At 45.1% G+C, this 16,645-nt stretch overlaps 1 protein-coding gene across 5 annotated transcripts in view; it reads left to right on the top strand.

Annotated features, from left to right (window-relative positions):
- Nucleotides 1-16,645, top strand: part of SEC16B (SEC16 homolog B, endoplasmic reticulum export factor) — a 54,388-nt gene that overhangs the window by 27,837 nt on the left and 9,906 nt on the right. For all 5 annotated transcript variants that reach the window (XM_063134117.1, XM_063134125.1, XM_063134101.1 and 2 more), the window contains 5 exons: nucleotides 1,312-1,417; nucleotides 3,008-3,148; nucleotides 8,318-8,431; nucleotides 10,234-10,303; nucleotides 13,071-13,328. In XM_063134117.1, the coding sequence (XP_062990187.1) occupies nucleotides 1,312-1,417; nucleotides 3,008-3,148; nucleotides 8,318-8,431; nucleotides 10,234-10,303; nucleotides 13,071-13,328 (689 nt within the window). The remainder of the gene's footprint in view (nucleotides 1-1,311; nucleotides 1,418-3,007; nucleotides 3,149-8,317; nucleotides 8,432-10,233; nucleotides 10,304-13,070; nucleotides 13,329-16,645) is intronic.

The following is a 16,645-nucleotide window of genomic DNA, read 5'->3' as shown; positions in this document are numbered from 1 at the left end:
AGAGCCAGGTAAGGGGGCAGGGGGGCTTACCTGTTTCCATCACGGTCCATCAAAGGCTTCAACTGCTTTGAGGCCTGGGCCTCAGTTGAAGCCTGCACCAGACCACGACGGAAGCAGGAAAGTGGGGGGGGAGGGGGCTTACCTGGCTCTGCCACCACAATCCGTGTGGCGATGGTGGCAGAGGCAGGTAAGCCCCCTCCCCCCCACTTTCCTGCTTCCGTTCTGGTCCGGCGCAGGCTTCAACTGAGGCCCAGGCCTCAAAGCGGAAGCAGGCCTGCTTCCGCTTTGAGGCCTGGGTCTCAGTTGAAGCCTGTGACAGACTGATGGAAACAGGTAAGCCCCCCTGCCCCCTTACCTGGCTCTGCTGCCGTCGCCACACGGATTGCACCGCCACCGCCAGGTGAGCCTCCCACCCCCCTTACCTGCGTTCGGAGCTCCGGATGGAGGCGAACCGCTTCGCCTCAATCTGCAGCTCCCCCGATCCGGATCCGCCTTTGGCGGAAGCGGATCGGGTCGCTCCGCTCCGGATTTGCGATCCAATCCGAATCGGAGCGGAGCACAGCCCTAATTTTAGTCCCTAAAGTAAAAGTGACTTTAGATCTTCAAAAAACGCTTAAAGAAAAGTACTGCATATTTTTCAGATTTCCCCTGAAATTTCTATTTTTCCAGCTCCCCTGACCCCAGAAAGAAACCCACCCACCCACTCCATGGCTTCAAAACTTTTCAGAAATTTTACATCTCTTTTTGTGCTACTTATCTGGAGAAGGAACGGTTGGGAGAAGCTGTAGCTGCTTCAGCTGCTACATCAGGGAATTCAAAGCTGAACACACACAAGGGTTGTGTTGGCAGCCATAGCTGGCAAAGGCAAATGCTAACTGATGGGGCCATGCGTCACCTATTTTTAAAGGCTATTTTTGGTCCTAGTGTGTTACTTTAACAGGGAATGTCAGATGGGGCAGGGGGATACCAAACAGGTCTTTGCTTCCGCAGTGAGAGCTCGCTTTTGTTTAAGACATACATAGGTCATCTGTCCGTTTCTTTAATATCTCTAAAGGTCTGCTGTAACTAAAGTTTGGGTGATATGCAATGTATATAAACTTAATGGATGAACTACCCAGTTAATAGGTGAGAGTGAATACAATTTCATTCTGTGGCTGTTGACAGTGTTAGTTTTAATCTTCAAACTACTGGACAGGCAGAAGAGGGTTGAAGGAGGACAAGGACACGGCTTCTCCCCCTCCACCCACCTTTAGTTTTAGGAGAAAGCATTCACTCTCCATCCTTGACTGTCTCTCTGCTTTTCCCTTCCAGCCAGGTGTTTGCCCAGTTTGCAAGGACAGAATGTATCCACAGGACAGAAATCTTTGAGTACTGCCAGTTGCTGGGGTGTCGTCAAGCATTCATCCCCTCTTTCCAGGTAACAGAAACCCAAAGGCTAGTTGCCATTGGCTGTGCTGGCTGGGAATTCTGGGAGTTGCAGTCCAATCCATCTGGAGGGTGCGAGAGTGGCGAAGGCTGGATTAATCCATTCACCTCCAGCCATTTTTCTGCTCTGAATCACCACCCCAAGCTGTCTTTTGCCCTTTGAGTAACCACTGGTCTCCCTCTGTCAGCAGCCTCTGTGGTTGGTGTTGGAAAGAAAGAAATCCCCCCAAATAAAACACCAAAATTGGAGAAAATATACATATGATTTAGCAGCACATATAGTTTGGGAAATAGGCAATTGGTTTTCCAAGTAGTCACATGCATCCCATGGTAAGTTAGCACTTGATGAATGGTCCTCTGTATTCACCCTCATTCCCATTGGTCATCCTAAGCCAGTAACTGCCATAGAATCATAGAATCAGAATCACAGAATAGTAGAGTTGGAAGGGGCCTACAAGGCCATCGAGTCCAACCCTCCAGCTCAATGCAGGAATCCACCCTAAAGCATCCCTGACAGACAGTTGTCCAGCTGCCTCTTGAATGCCTCTAGTGTGGGAGAGCCCACCACCTCCCTAGGTAACTGGTTCCATTGTCGGATTGCTCTAACAGTCAGGAAGTTATTAGGAAGATTTGTCCATCTACATGGACAAATAATTACAGGGCCTAGGTACACACCCTTGCTCATTGCTCTCTCAAGATAGTTTTTCGGGCACTTACCCTCAATTAACCAGGCATTTCCCCCAAGTATGATTACATTCTTTAATCTTACATCAAAGGCTTAACAAATTAGTCGATTAATACATAGCATTTTTGTATGGCTTTGAGCATCGAAAGCCCTTCACATGCGTCAGGAACCTGCAGCCCTACAGGTGTTGCTGGATTACACCCTCCATCATCCCTGAACATTGACCGCGTTGTCCGGTGCTGATGTGGGAGGTTTCCTGCACCTGTTGTGCATGATCTCTGTGATCTGTACAGCAAGGATAGGACCGTATCACTTCTCCCAACGCAGGGCATGAAACTTCTTGTTCCACCACTGTCTCTTTGCCACTAGATTACAGCAGCTTTTAACTGATGACATTTTCTATATAGTGGAGGCTTCTGCACCGTTGGTTCTTTTTGGAGGGGTTTTAGGCGGTGTATCTGCAAGAAGAAAGAGTTTTGTATACTTATTTACAAACTGTATATGTAAGAATACTATATACCCTATTTCTTCGATTCTAAGACACACTTTTTTCCCCATATAAACATCTCTAAAGATGGGGTGTGTCTTAGAATCGCAGGTGTGTCTTAGGTTTTTTTTTTCTGTTGGTGGTACTGAAATTAGTGTGCGTCTTGCAATTGAAGAAATACGGTATATCCCCCACATTTGTAGTATATTGCGTCTATCTTATATTTCACGTGTGAGTCTTTGTGGTTGAGTGCTCAGCACCCCAATTGTGTTTTAGCTGATTGGGAAAGACAGCCTTCAGTTGAAGGGCTGTTTGGGTACATCATTTGAGACACTCCAGCTCACTCCTTATTCTGCATCTCCTCCTCCTAAAATCTGTACGCGCATTGATTTTCTAATTGTCCTTTACAGGTGTACAAGCTGATTTATGCCTCTCGCCTTCTGGACTACGGTCTCGCTGCCCAGGCCTTGCATTACTGTGAAGGGGTTGGGAAGGCTCTCCTTGCTCAGAAACAGATCACTCACCCTGTCCTCCTAGAGCAAGTGATCAAGGTGGGTCCTTGGTTATGGGCGAGGAAAGCTAACAAGACAATAATGGCATTTCTTAAAGCTGTAACCCTAAGCGTACTTACATTGCAGGAGATTCAGATGCCCTTTCGTAATGGAACTGGGGGTGCGGGTTGAGGAAGGGATGTAATGGAGTTGTGCACAAGACTTTGTATTTGTATTAGTACTTCCTGCCATTGAAAGAGGGGTGTGTGACAGATCTCTAGGGGGAAATTACTGTCATTGATGCCAACACTATTTTGTAGCTGCTAATAACTGTGGTAACTACAACGGCTGGTTCTTATTGAGTTTGGTCCCAGTCTCTACTTCATAAACATGGAATTTAATTGGTGCTTTGGAAGAACATTTTTTCCTTTCCTGCAGGGCACCAGGGCACAGAGATGCAAACCAAGCTTGGGATTTATTCTGGCTTAAGTTTGAGAGCAACAGCAGCAAGGCAAAACCCTGTAAAAAGGTGATGTGTGTACACCAAACTCTCAATTTAGGAAGTTTAGTGGTCTCTTACTCATAGTGTAGTCAAAAGAGTAAAATAGCCTTTCCAAATGTGGTGCTCCCCAGATGTTTTGGATGACAACTCCCATCATCCCTAGCCCATGACCAGTAGCCAGGGGTGATGGTAATTATACTAAAAAAACATCTGGAGGGCACCCAGTTGGGGAAGGCTAGAGCAAAAGTTCCAACCAGAGTGGGAGTGACTCCAGAGCAAATAACATGTTCAACGAATCTTTTAAAACAGTGATCACTGAAAGGTTCTGATCAGAATCGGGACTGTGGCACATGGGAGTGGTGGTAATTTAAACCTTTCTTCCCATGCCATGTTTCTGATGAAAATCACTCCATCCATTAAGCTCCTATTTGGCACTGGAGGGGAGCTTCCATTGGTGTCAAATGGGAGCTTGCCTCCTATGCCAAATAGTAGGGTGGTGGTTTTTTTGGAGGGGTGGGGGATATGGTATGTGAATTTCTCTTGGAATAGTGGCATAGGAGGAGAGAGTTAACCCCTTCCCTGAGCATTGTTATTTTGATTGGCTGATATTTACATTCAAAAACACCACAGTGTCACATTTAGTTTGGTCCTCACTCCAAACTGGTGACCAATTGGCCAAGCAAGATGAATCCTCTAAATAAGAGCAACAAACACTTAGGCACAATTCTATGCATTTTTAAACAGAAAATGTCCTACAATTCCCCCCAGCCAGCCATGCTCCCTGGGGAATGCCAGGAGTTGTAGGACTTTCCCTCCCTATTTAAACATGCGTCGGAAAGCACCCGTACTGTAGTGAGCCAGCCATTCCTAGATTCTCTTAAATTCAAGTATGATAGTGTCAGATTTATTCATGAATTCCAACTTCACCCTGGGCTCTCTCTTTTGAAGTACATCAGCTTCCAATTCTGATATAGAATTTCTGGAAGATTGAAAAGCTCTCCCACTGGTTCCCAGGTGTTACGATTGTTGATATCCAATTCGTATCCATTTATTCTCTCCTGTCGATGTAGTTCGTTTCGCCCGTATGTACATGGCAGAAGGGCATAGGAGAGAGGCAGTGTCTCATCTTGGATGCATATCTCAACAAGCATCTGATTTATGCCTGCAGTTCTCAAACCAAAAAATTACGTGTGAGCCAAAGGATGGTAAACAGGCATAAGGCTGTTGATGTGCATGGATTTCTTTAGCTAGATTGGGGGAGTTTGAGTACAAGTGTAATATGCTCACAATGACTGGTTCCTATCAGCATCCAAGTTGCTGTATAGTGAACCAGATGAAGAACCTGGACATTTTTCAAGGCCAGCTCCATATTGAACGGATTTCAATAATCCAAGCTAGAGAATACCACAGCATGCATCAAAATAGGCAAATCTTTATTTCCCAAGATGGAGCACAGCTGGGTAAGCAGCCTACAGTAAATCCGGGCTTGTTTACCTGACTGAGAACTCCTGAGATTCTGCCAGTCCATAGTCAACAGCGTCTGCTTTCCCTTAACAAGAGATTCAGCTGTACAAAATTCAGAAGAAATGAAAAAGTACCACAACAACACAGCTATATAGCGAATAACACGAATTACAGAAGTGATGGAGGCTTTAAGTAGCTCAGTTTGTTACAAGGCAACCTGCTATTTCCTCTCTAATGTTTCATTTGATGATAATCACATTTGCCTAATTTGTGTTTCATACATTCACAAACACATTAACATGAATGGCTTGCAAGCCCCTCAATTTGTGACACAGCCTCGGCATGTATCAGGAAACGCATCGCTCCCGAGGAGTGCTTGACATGAATAATGTGCTAGTGGCTGCTGAATTTGGAGAGGGTTGTCGCCGGTGTGATAAGTACTGCAGTTTAGCGAAGCAATTTAGGGAACACACAGCTATGTCGATGGAGGGCAGGGGCTATGGAGATATGGTTTGGTACTCTATGGCTAGCTCTGAGGTCTAGGTGGCAAAATGAACAGGCTGCTATCCCGCACAACCTGGGATGTCAGGCCCTGGAATCCCCCGGTGTAATACATATACTGAGGCAGGGAACAACATTAAGAGCAACAATACAAGATAAGTCAAATAATTAAACTGATTACAAGAGCATATAGAACCTATATAATATTAAAATCACAATCAGGACATCTTAAAATTCTTAGATTTAAAATTCATCTGCGTAGGTCTGCCAGAAGAGACTAGTCTTCATAGCTGGCACCAGGTTTAATCCCCGCCCCAGCTATGCCCCTATCTGGACAGGGATAACCTGTCTTCAGTTGTCCATGCTCTGGTAACCTCCAAGTTAGATTACTGCAATGCGCTCTATGTAGGGCTGCCTTTGAAGACGGTTCAGAAGCTGCGGCTCGTGCAAAATGCAGCGGCCAGATTGATTTCAGGAACCAGAAGGTTTGACCATATAACACCTGCTCTGGTCTGCTTGCACTGGCTGCCTGTATGTTTCCGAGCCCAATTCAAGGTGCTGGTTTTGACCTATAAAGCCTTACACATCTTGAGACCACAATACCTGACGGAACGCCTCTCCCGACGTGAATATACCCGGTCACTACGTTCAACATCTAAGGTCCTCCTCCGGGTGCCTACTCCGAGAGAGGCTCGGAGTGTGGCAATGAGGGACAGGGCCTTTTTGGTGGTGGCCCCCAGACTATGGAACCATCTCCCTGATGAGGCTCGCCTGGCACCAACGCTACTATCTTTCCGGCACCAGGTTAAGACTTTCCTCTTTGCCCAGGCATATGGCGGCACATCTTAATCACCCACATGTTTAGTTTTTTAACAGTTTTTAATGCCTTATGTGTATATGTTCTGTGTTTTAGAATTTTAAATTTTGTATACTCGTTTTTATCTTAATTTTAGAATTTCTGTAAACCGCCCAGAGAGCCCTGGCTATGGGGGCGGTATATCAGTGCAATAAATAAATAAATAAATAAATAAATAAATAAATAAAGGCAGCCCCAGCTTTTGGGGGAGCCTTGGACAAGATCCTCCTCACCAGCACTACTACTCCTGTTCTCTTACCCTCTTCCTCTGGGCCCAATCTGCACAACTGTCCAGAAGGAGGCCACAAGGGCAAGTGGAGGCTGTTGCTGCTTCATCTCGTTGCATGTTCAGAGAAGGCAGGTGAACAGGCAGCAACAGCAGTGAGGAAAGCAGGAGGGCCTGAAAGAGGGGGGGGGGTAGCAGGGGGCCCCCCTGCAAGGGTTTGTGCCTTGGCAGGTGCCCAATAATGCTGACCCTTGATGCCAGCATCTGACCTCAAGAGTTCTTCAGTCCATGCCTTTACATTCTCCCATATGAATAAATGTCATTCAACTCTATGGAGAAAAGATGAAATGCTGTGCATGGGGACGTCAGTACAGTGGGGACTTAAATTACCTCAGGTGTGGACAACGTGTGGCCCTCCAGATGTTTTGGCCCACAGCTCCTATAACCCTCACCATGCTGGCTATGGCTCCTGGGAGTTGTAGGCCAAAACATCAAGAGGGCCACAAGTTGCCCACTTCTGTGTTAGGTGGCCTTAGGTGAGGCAGTGGTGTTTCCCAAACCCAACACCATAGAAGTTCTCCATAGAAGTCCTATCATGGTGAAAAGCATTTTGTTAGTGTAGACGTAAATGTGACTGTCGATGGTGCACCCTGTGTTGTTTGCCAGCACTGCTGAGGAAGGGATGATTTCTTCACCATGAGGTTGACTTATCTTGCAAAGCATCTCTGAAATAAGAGTCACAATCCAAGCTGTTTTGTATGGTTAAGGTAGACTTTTAAATTATTATTATTATTATTTATTTATATAGCACCATCAATGTACATGGTGCTGTACAGAGTAAAACAATAAAATAGCAAGACCCTGCCGCTACAGCTTATGAGTTGTCCATGCTGTTAAGGGCCCAGTCTTCTTTTATATCTGTAAGGGTGACAGCTAGACACCCAGCAGAAGACTTATTTTTTACTTTATTTTATTACATTTATATTCTCCCCGCCCCTATTTTTCATTATGGGATTCGAGGAAGCCAACACAATATTCCCAGGTAGAATCGTAGAGTTGGAAGGGGCCTACAAGGCCATCGAGTCCAACCCCCTGCTCAACGCAGGAATCATTGCACTTGGGGTTCCCTGGTAGTCGCCCTTCCAGAAATTGACCAGGCCTAGACCCGCTTAGCTTCAAGGTTGCAGCATCCCCTGCCATCACACCAGATAAGCTGGTCTCCCATCCAAGCATTGACCAGATCTAGAGCTGCTTAGCTTCAGCAAGGCGACTGCTTCATGTTCCCTGAATATAAAACCTTCTGCCCTAAGCACTCAGTCCAGTGGAGGCTGATGGCATCAATTTCGGTGGGGCTGCAAACCCATTCTGGATTTCAGTCAGAACTAGCCAGAACTCTAAAAGAGCTATCCAAGGCACTGAACCTATTTTGAGAATAGGCTTCAGCACCTCAGATAGCTCCTTTAGAATTCTGGATGTCTTCCTACAGACATCATGAATGCAACACTGGATTGCTGGAGGTCATGATTTGTGCAAGAGTCCCGTGTGTCCACTGCTTATTTGTTTGTTTTTAAAAGCAATTCTCTCCTGCCACATGGCTGAAAGAGCCCTCTCTTCATTGTTCCCAGCACACTCTGAGATCACCACTCTTCATCTTTTGTCTCCTTTCCCCCAATGAGATAGCTGGCTGAGCGACTGAAACTCTCTGATCCAGGGCTGCTGGAGAGGCCTGAACGAGAGGAGAGTCTGGAACCTGATTGGCTCATGGAGCTCCGAACCCGACGCCAGCAGTGGGAGGTGAGAATTCAGGGCTGTAGCGCAGAGGGACTGACTCAGCACTCCGCAGACCTGGCCACCTGGGCTAAACTGAAGGGGAGTGGAGTACATAGCAGCAGTGTATTGTGGAATTGGATTATATGTGTGTATCTGAATAATCAGCAAAAGCATTCTTGGTTGATGATGATGATGATGGTGATGATGATTTACAAGTGTCAAAATCAGGATCAATCCAGCACAAGGAATGGCCAGTCTTGTTTGCTGTATTATTTCAATTTTTTCTAACATGACTGAAAACATGTAGAGTGGGAGATCATGTCAGCACATGGTAGGGAGTGCAGGGTTTATGGGTTGTGTCTTTTGCTGAGGCCACTAGCAGAGAGGATGGGAGTAAATGGTCTGTGGCTTTCCTTCAGTCTGTCCCTCCCAAGCTCAGCCTCTAAGCTCCCAGCTGAGCTCCAAGGGAATCCTCTGTGGCCTGGATGTCTCTAGCCCTGAAGAGCTGTCAACACCAGCTTCTTGCTTCCTCCTCCAAGTTTCTCATGGCTGCCATCTTCAATTAGACCTAGGAATGGGTCTCCAATGTGTTTTCTGATACCCTCCTCTATGACAGGCAGGGCCACGCCTCCATTGTCATGCTGATGGGGCAACCTGAGGACCCACTTCACATGACATGGCAAATTATCATGGATTAAATAATCCACAATCCGCAAGTTATCATGGATTAAATAATGGCACATGGCGGGTGCATGTGGCTGCCATTTTGAATAAGCAACTCCCAAATAGGGCTATTGGGATCATTGGGGCTTGCGCCATATTGTGTGAACATAGCCACTAGGTCAGTGGTTCTCAACCATTTTTGCTCCATTCCCCCCTTTCACCATTGTTCAGAATATAATTCTCCCCTTCCCAAGATAGTCTAACTCAAAAGGTGCATTCCAAATAATATGCATATAATATTGAAAATGTTTTATTTTTTTCCTATATTAGTCCCATTTAAAGGGGCAACGCAAAGCATGGCCCCTTTTACATTCTCAGCTCCCATGCTTTGCGTTTCCCCTTTAAATGGGAAGCTTGAAACTCCTAGGATTGCGAGGGAGGGAGGGAAAAGAGAGCAAAGGCCTGGCTTTTGCAGACAACATGACACTTTTCTGGGATGTTTTTAATAACATGTGTAGGAAGACATAATCTACAGAACATCATACTTTGCTGAATAGTGGTCCCAATTCCCCCCCTGGAACCCTAAAATTCCCCCCCCCGGGGGGGGAATCCCCTCCTTGTTGAGAACCCATGCACTAGGTTATTTGAGGGTTAAACAACCCTTGCATAATACTTGAATAGCAGTAGGCTTCTGTAAGGGTCATTTAACTCTTGAATAACCCATGATGGATGGGTTTGCACGACATGGCACAACTCCCAATCACTCTATTCAGAGGTTGCATATTCAAAATGTAGGCCGCACCCACCTGGTACATGGCATCATGTCATAACCCCTCAGGTTGTTCCCCTCTCCCACCCTCAGCTCAAGGGGCTTCTTTGTAAATACTCGTATGATTTTTTGTTCTTTTCATCACGATTATTGAGTGTCTGGAACTAAGTTCAGTGTATGTAACTGGGTTTTCTGCGTGCCGTTCTGACAAGCATCTACCTCTTTTCCTTCCCCCAGAAAGTGTGACAGGGGTTGCTCTACAGTGTTTTGCCAATGGGCTGTTTGACCTGTCCCCTTGTTGGCACCATGTATTCCTTCATGCCTGGTACTCCAGAGCCTGCTCTGTTTGCCTTTGAGCTTTACATATTTCTCTCTCTCTTTCATCTGAATTAAGGAGGAAGGAGGCCTCCCCAGTGCTACATCCAGGCAACCAGAGATCCCCAGAGTTAGTGGATCAATAGCAGGTAAAAAAGGAAGAGCAAACAGTGATGTGTGGAACAGAAAGGAGCATTCTGTGGTGTACTGGATTAAATTGAATGGAACCCTTTTAAATTTAATCTGAAACATTTGAGGATTGGGCTGATTTCTGGTATACAAACCACTATTAAATGGGGGATATATTAAAGACAGTGGTTAGAATACTTTGCACACACCCTTATTTTGAAGTACATTTTATTGAATTCAATAGGCATCAATGCTTTTACGAGGGGAAAGCTAACGGCACCCTTACTGAAACCCACAGGCTCCTGCCTCTTTTCCCTAATTGTAGCCATATTGTGGCTGCCATAGCCTTCTAAAAACAAGAGCTAAGGGGGCTAGCCCCCCTGTACCTCCTCCTGTAATTCGAGCACTGGTGGGCCTTATTTCTAAGTAAACATGCATAGGATCAGGCTGTAAATGCATCAGGTTAGATTAAAGGAGACAGACTTTGGCAGCTGCTCCTCCAGCTCTAATTCTTTTTAACTTGATTTTTCTTTACACTGAAGCAAGGGGTCTAAATTAAACAAGTTCTCTAGAAGGGCTGTTTGCTCTCTGTATATGTATGCTTTTGTATAAAATCCAGGATCAGGTACTGAACCGAAGAATCCTTGATGCATGAGATAATCATATTTGCAGCTGATTTGCAGCTTATGTTCACTCAGAAGTAAGTTCCACGGACTTCAATGGGACTTTCTCCCAAGTAAGGCTGTGTAGGATTGCCATTTTAGTTGGACCAGTGGTCCTTCTGGATGGTTCTTGCTTCCTGCATTATACAAATATAAACATTCCAGGAGTTTAACAGCATCACGTTCCCGTAGTATTATTTCCAGATATTCAGTCCCAGTCTTTGGAAGGCTTTAAAGTTAAATAACAACCAATGGTGCAATCGTATGCATGTTTAAACAGAAAAAAGTCTACAACTCTCAGCATTTCCCAGCCAGCCAGTTGTAGGACTTTTTTCTCTCTAAACATGCATACGGTTGCACCTTTGCTTATTTTAATGGAACACAGGCCTTCCAGCAGCTATTAGAGTAGATAGCTAAATGAAACCTCCATAGTAAACCTCCATAGTATGCCTTTGAATGACAGCTGTTGGGGACAAATAACAGGAGGGAAGCCTTCAACCTCATGCTTTATTTGTGAACTTCCAAAGATGGGCCTTTGTTGGAAACTGAATGTGGAAATAGTTGGGTCATAAGACCATAAGAAGAGCCATACTGGATCAGACCAAGGGTCCATCGAGTCCAACATTCTGCTCACACATTGGCCAACCCGTTGTTCCAGTGGTCTGTTCCAGTTGTTCTAATCACATATATTCTAAAACCGATTTGAGTGCCCATGGTTATGTAGGCAGAATGGCAGCACCTACACTCAAAAGGAAGATATTGGCAGATATATCAGAACCCTGTGACTTTCAGAAGTATATTTTTTAAGGGGAGAAAAATCTGAGATGTGGGGACAAACCTTCAAAACAACCCAAATGAGGACTCAGTGGCCACAGAATGCCATCTGACTGAGAGAGGAGAGAAAACCAGGGGAAATAGAATGGCTAGAAAAGGAGGACAGGGGAAGAGACATAGATATAAAAAGGGTAGAGAGAACCATCCCATTGTCTCATTAGGTCAGTTCCTAATTAACATTGAGAAAGTCATTGCAGGGTGTGTAGAACTGAGTAGCCGAAGCCCTCAACAGGGCAACATTTTGTAGCATGACTTCAAGGATTGGCCTGCATGAATATTAGTCGTATGGCCTCTGGCCCAGGTTATGTGCCTGGGCTTAAAATTGAATCTCAGGTGACTCATATGAAGCTACCTTACACAGAATTAGAATGTTAGTCTGTCAAATGTAGTATTGTCTATGTCTCGCATAAAGGCCAGGAAGTGCCCCAGTCAAGACTCAGGTAGTCCCAGGAGCCACAAAGAGAGAAACCAGGCCACACCAGGGTCATACGTGAGATTCCAAGTATGGTTAGCAGGAGAAGGCAGAGGCTAGGTCAAAGCAATCTGGAGTTCAGTCCACATGAATCAATTGTACCAAGCATCAAGGCCAGTCAGGGGGTGTCTGAGAGACTGGTCTAGATGGGTAGCCAAGGGTCTAGTAATCTGTAAAGGCCCAGAAGAGCAAGGTGAAGTATGGGGGTTAAAGAGCTATTGTTTGCAGCAGAGACTTCCCTCCGGCTGTGCTGATTTATAGCTGGTTGTTAATCAGCACAGCTGGCTAATTAGGTCAGCAAGTTGCTTTTAAGAGAGGCCCCATGGTGTGGTTTTCTTTTGTTCTTTTGCTGCTGGTGTCTGATCCTATGCCATTCAGAGGGATGAATGATCTCAGGCTTGGATTCCTGCATTTGGGGGAGTTCAGGAATGGCACTGGGAGGGCCATGTTGCTCTTTTAATGGTTTCAGCTGAAGCCTCTAGTTCCTAGCCTGGCTCTGGCTGGAGCCCATTGTGCTGGCTCTCTCCCTCCTCTTCTTCAACAGACAAATCTTCCTCCAGGTAATGTGTGACAGTCTATTCTGATTGTAGCAGCTCTCTGCGATCCGGCAGGCATCTGCATCAGCATCTACTACCTCATCATTATATCTGGAGGTCCAGGGATTGAACCTGGGAACTTCTACACTCAAAGCATGTATTCTACCACTGAGTTGTGGGCCCTCCTCTTAAATTGATCACCCCAAAATTCACCAGGCTATCTTACCTTATCTGTGAATTGAGACTAATACTGATCTTCTACATCCAATTTTATGTCGTCTAGGTTTGGCTCCCCATTTTGAATTTGCACAAAGCCAAAGATGCACTGAAGATCTAGAGCAACATCTTTCTAGCCACCAGTTACCAGTGGACTCAACTCAATATCAGTCAGGTGTGGATCAGAGACTACATTCCTTTCCTGGATATGGACAGCCATCGGTTGCCGGGTTGGTAACTTGCCTACCAGGCAGTGGGCAGGGCTCCATATCCTCTCCAAGTGAGCTTCCAGATGACCTTTCCTCAAATCTATACCAGTCACCAGGTAAGGGCTGCTGGAATTATCTATAAAGGTGGTGGTGGTGGTGTGTGTGTGCATGTGTATGTATGTATGTATGTAGGGTTGTCTGGTCTAGATGTGGGAAACATTTATGTAAAATCAATTCCTTGATTTTAGTAGCAGTGGGAGATAAAGCAGTCATGACTTCTCCTGCATGTCCCCATAAGTCTTAGAATCATAGAGTTGGAAGGAGCCATCGAGTCCAACCCCCTGCTCAATGCAGGAATCAATGTACATGGGGTTCCCTGGTAGTCGCCCTTCCAGAAACTGACCAGGCCTAGACCTGCTTAGCTTCATCAAGGTTCCAGCATCCCATGCCATCATACCAGGCTGTAATGAACAACAGGCATCAGAGATGCAATTGAAATCCATACAGGGAAGGCGGCATGAGGGTCACTGAAGCTGGGGCATGTGACAGAGAAAGAAGGCCAACCAAATCCACTTTACTCAAGGCCTTTTCCTGTTTCAACAAAAAGCTCTGTTTTTATAGTAGAGAAGGAACAAAGCATTATGGAAGTCTAGACAAATGAAAGCCTCACACTGTTCTGTAACGCCTGAACCCGCCTCATAGTAATTTTCATTCACTGAAATAGCACTGGATAAGGAAACACTTGCAGCATCCAAAATGACCTTCTTTTGGTTTCTCTATCTTCTTTTGGTTTCTCTATCTTTGGTTTCTCTTTTGGGCTTGTACAGGGGCCATCAGCAGTGTTTGTGCCTCTACAAACAGACCAAACAAAGGCATGCTTAATTGGGAGCAATTTTGTTTGAGGGCCAAATGAGATGTTTTGTTTGAGGGCCAAATGGGATCTGTAATTGGATCTTCCCATGTAATTTCCTTCTTCAAGCAGCCAGGAGCTGCTGCAATTTCCTTCTTCAAGCAGCCAGGAGCTGCTGCAATTTGGTTTGATGACACAGCTTGATGTGTGAGTGTGTTGACAATCCTAGGGTGACCATATGAAAAGGAGGACAGGGCTCCTGTTATCTTTAACAGTTGTATTGAAAAGGGAAATTCCACAGGTGTCATTTGTATATATGGGGAACCTGGTGAAATTCCCTCTTCATCACCACAGTTAAAGCTGCAGGAGCCCTGCCCTCTTTTAAAACTGGTCACTCTAGTAAAGCTCCTGAAGCTTTAACTGTGGTGATGAAGAGGGAATTTCACCAGGTGCGACATGCATACAAATGACACCTGCTGAAATTCCCTTTTCTATGCAACTGTTAAAGATATAGGAGCCCTGTCCCCCTCTTCATATGATCACCCTAGACCAGTGGTTCCCAAAGTGGGTGGTACTGCCCCTTTGGATGCGGTGGGATTGCATAGGGGGGCATTAAGAGGCAAGGGGGCAGCAGGGGGGCGCTCGAGGTGGTCTTTTCTGAAAAGCCCCTCTCCAGAAGGTCTTTAAACCCAGGGACATTTTTATGGGAGAAAGTAGTTTTGTCCCAAGCCATATAGGGGAAGAATCCACACATGTATTAATACCATTTAAGAAGAGTCCTTTTAACGGTGAATTGAAATGTTTCAAAAACACCAAAATGCACTGGCTGCAAAACAGAGGCGTTTGCTCTCTTTCCCCACCCTCCCTCGGCAAGCCTGCAGCGGGTGCTTCCCATTTAAAGGGGCTGTGTGCAGGGGGCACTGGGCATGAGTTTGTGGAACCAAGGGGGCGGTTACCAGAAAAAGTTTGGGAACCACTGCCCTAGACAATCCCCCCCTTTGTTATGGTAGCTCTAATCCAAATTGTCCCCTGGAATTGCTATTAGCCATGGGGAGAAAAACACTGTATTGGGTTTCTGTTTTCCCCTTATAGCAGCTCTTGGTGGTAATGGTGAGATTTGGATTAGGACCATGGTTCAGGGAGACAGGGTTAGACTCCTTTTCTCCCACAACATGGCCCTGATCCAAATCCCCCCATCCTGTGACTGCTTTTAGAAGAAGTAAATTACACAGGGAGTTTGGATCACAATTCAGCTGAATTCCATGGGACATACTCTGAAGTAATGTGTATGGAATTGCAACCTTAAAGGGAGAGGCTAAGGAGGATTTTTTTAAACCCTTGAGAACATTTTTTTTTAATGTTTTCATAAAATGTAGTAGACTGAGGGCCAAACTAAACATACTGTTACTAGCATGAATACAATTAATGTGTACATAGTTTGGTTATATAAGTTAGGGTGACCATATGAAAAGGAGGACAGTTAACACTGTAGGAGCCCTGCCCTCTTTTATATCTGGTCACTCTACAAAAGAAGACAGGGCTCCTGCAGCTTTAACTGTTGTGATGAAGAGGGAATTTCACCAAGTGCTGCATGCATACAAATGATACCTACGGAAATGCCCTTTCCTATACAACTGTTAAAGCTACAGGAGCCCAGTCCTCCTTTCCATATGGTCACCCTACATAAGTAGCATCCATGGAGAGGCTTGAGAAGCCTAGGGATAGTGGGTGGGGAGGGGAGCTTTTCTCTCCCTGTCATGGTCCCAACAAAACTCCCCTCTCTGAAATTGCTATTTGCATTTCAAGGGAAGCCTTCAATGGGAGCTTCCTGTGAAATGCAAATAGCAGCTTCATAGAGGAAATTTTTATTAGGATCCTGACAGGAAGAAAGGGTTAAATTCTCCCCACCCCACCCCTGCACAATCCCATGGCTCCTATTTACATAACAAAACATACATTGTAAATGTATTTGCACAATTAACATCACATCTAATTAGGTCCTTAATTGGACAACACCACAAGTGGATGTTCCTTTAAGATTGCCACCATTTCAAATGGCTCTGGGCTCTGTGCTTTTAATGACATCCTGATGAAGAAATTAGTCGGCAAAGCTTTTGCAGGCATTTATTTATTTTTATTTATTTTATTACATTTTTATACCGCCCAATAGCCGAAGTTCTCTGGGCGGTTCACAAAAATTAAAACCATCATAAAACTACCAACAAGTTAAAAACACAAATACAAAATACAGTATCAAAGGCACTGATGGTAAAATGATAGGAAGAATTTTTGTATATCAAATGCAAGCACAGAAACAGAACAAGTATATATAAAAAAAGTATCAACCTAACTTGAACTGTCAGCAGATGGAGCTATTTCTTTACTAAGCTCCACTTAAAAAACCCTCCTTGTTAAAAGAATGTCAGTGTCAGAGGCTGCTTTTAATCAAGGAGAAAACTGTAGGGCAACTTTAAAGGGAAATTGTGTTGCTTACTTGGGGTGTTTGTGCTTCTTGTTTTTTGGTGCTATTGTTATGGGATGCATTACATGGACAGAGAGGAGCGACCATGTAGTTTGAACTGA

Source organism: Elgaria multicarinata, chromosome 1 (genome assembly GCF_023053635.1).
Source record: "Elgaria multicarinata webbii isolate HBS135686 ecotype San Diego chromosome 1, rElgMul1.1.pri, whole genome shotgun sequence".
NCBI lineage: Eukaryota > Metazoa > Chordata > Lepidosauria > Squamata > Anguidae > Elgaria > Elgaria multicarinata.
The sequence above is the reverse complement of the archived record's forward strand: the minus strand, read 5'-3'. Positions and strand labels throughout refer to the sequence as shown.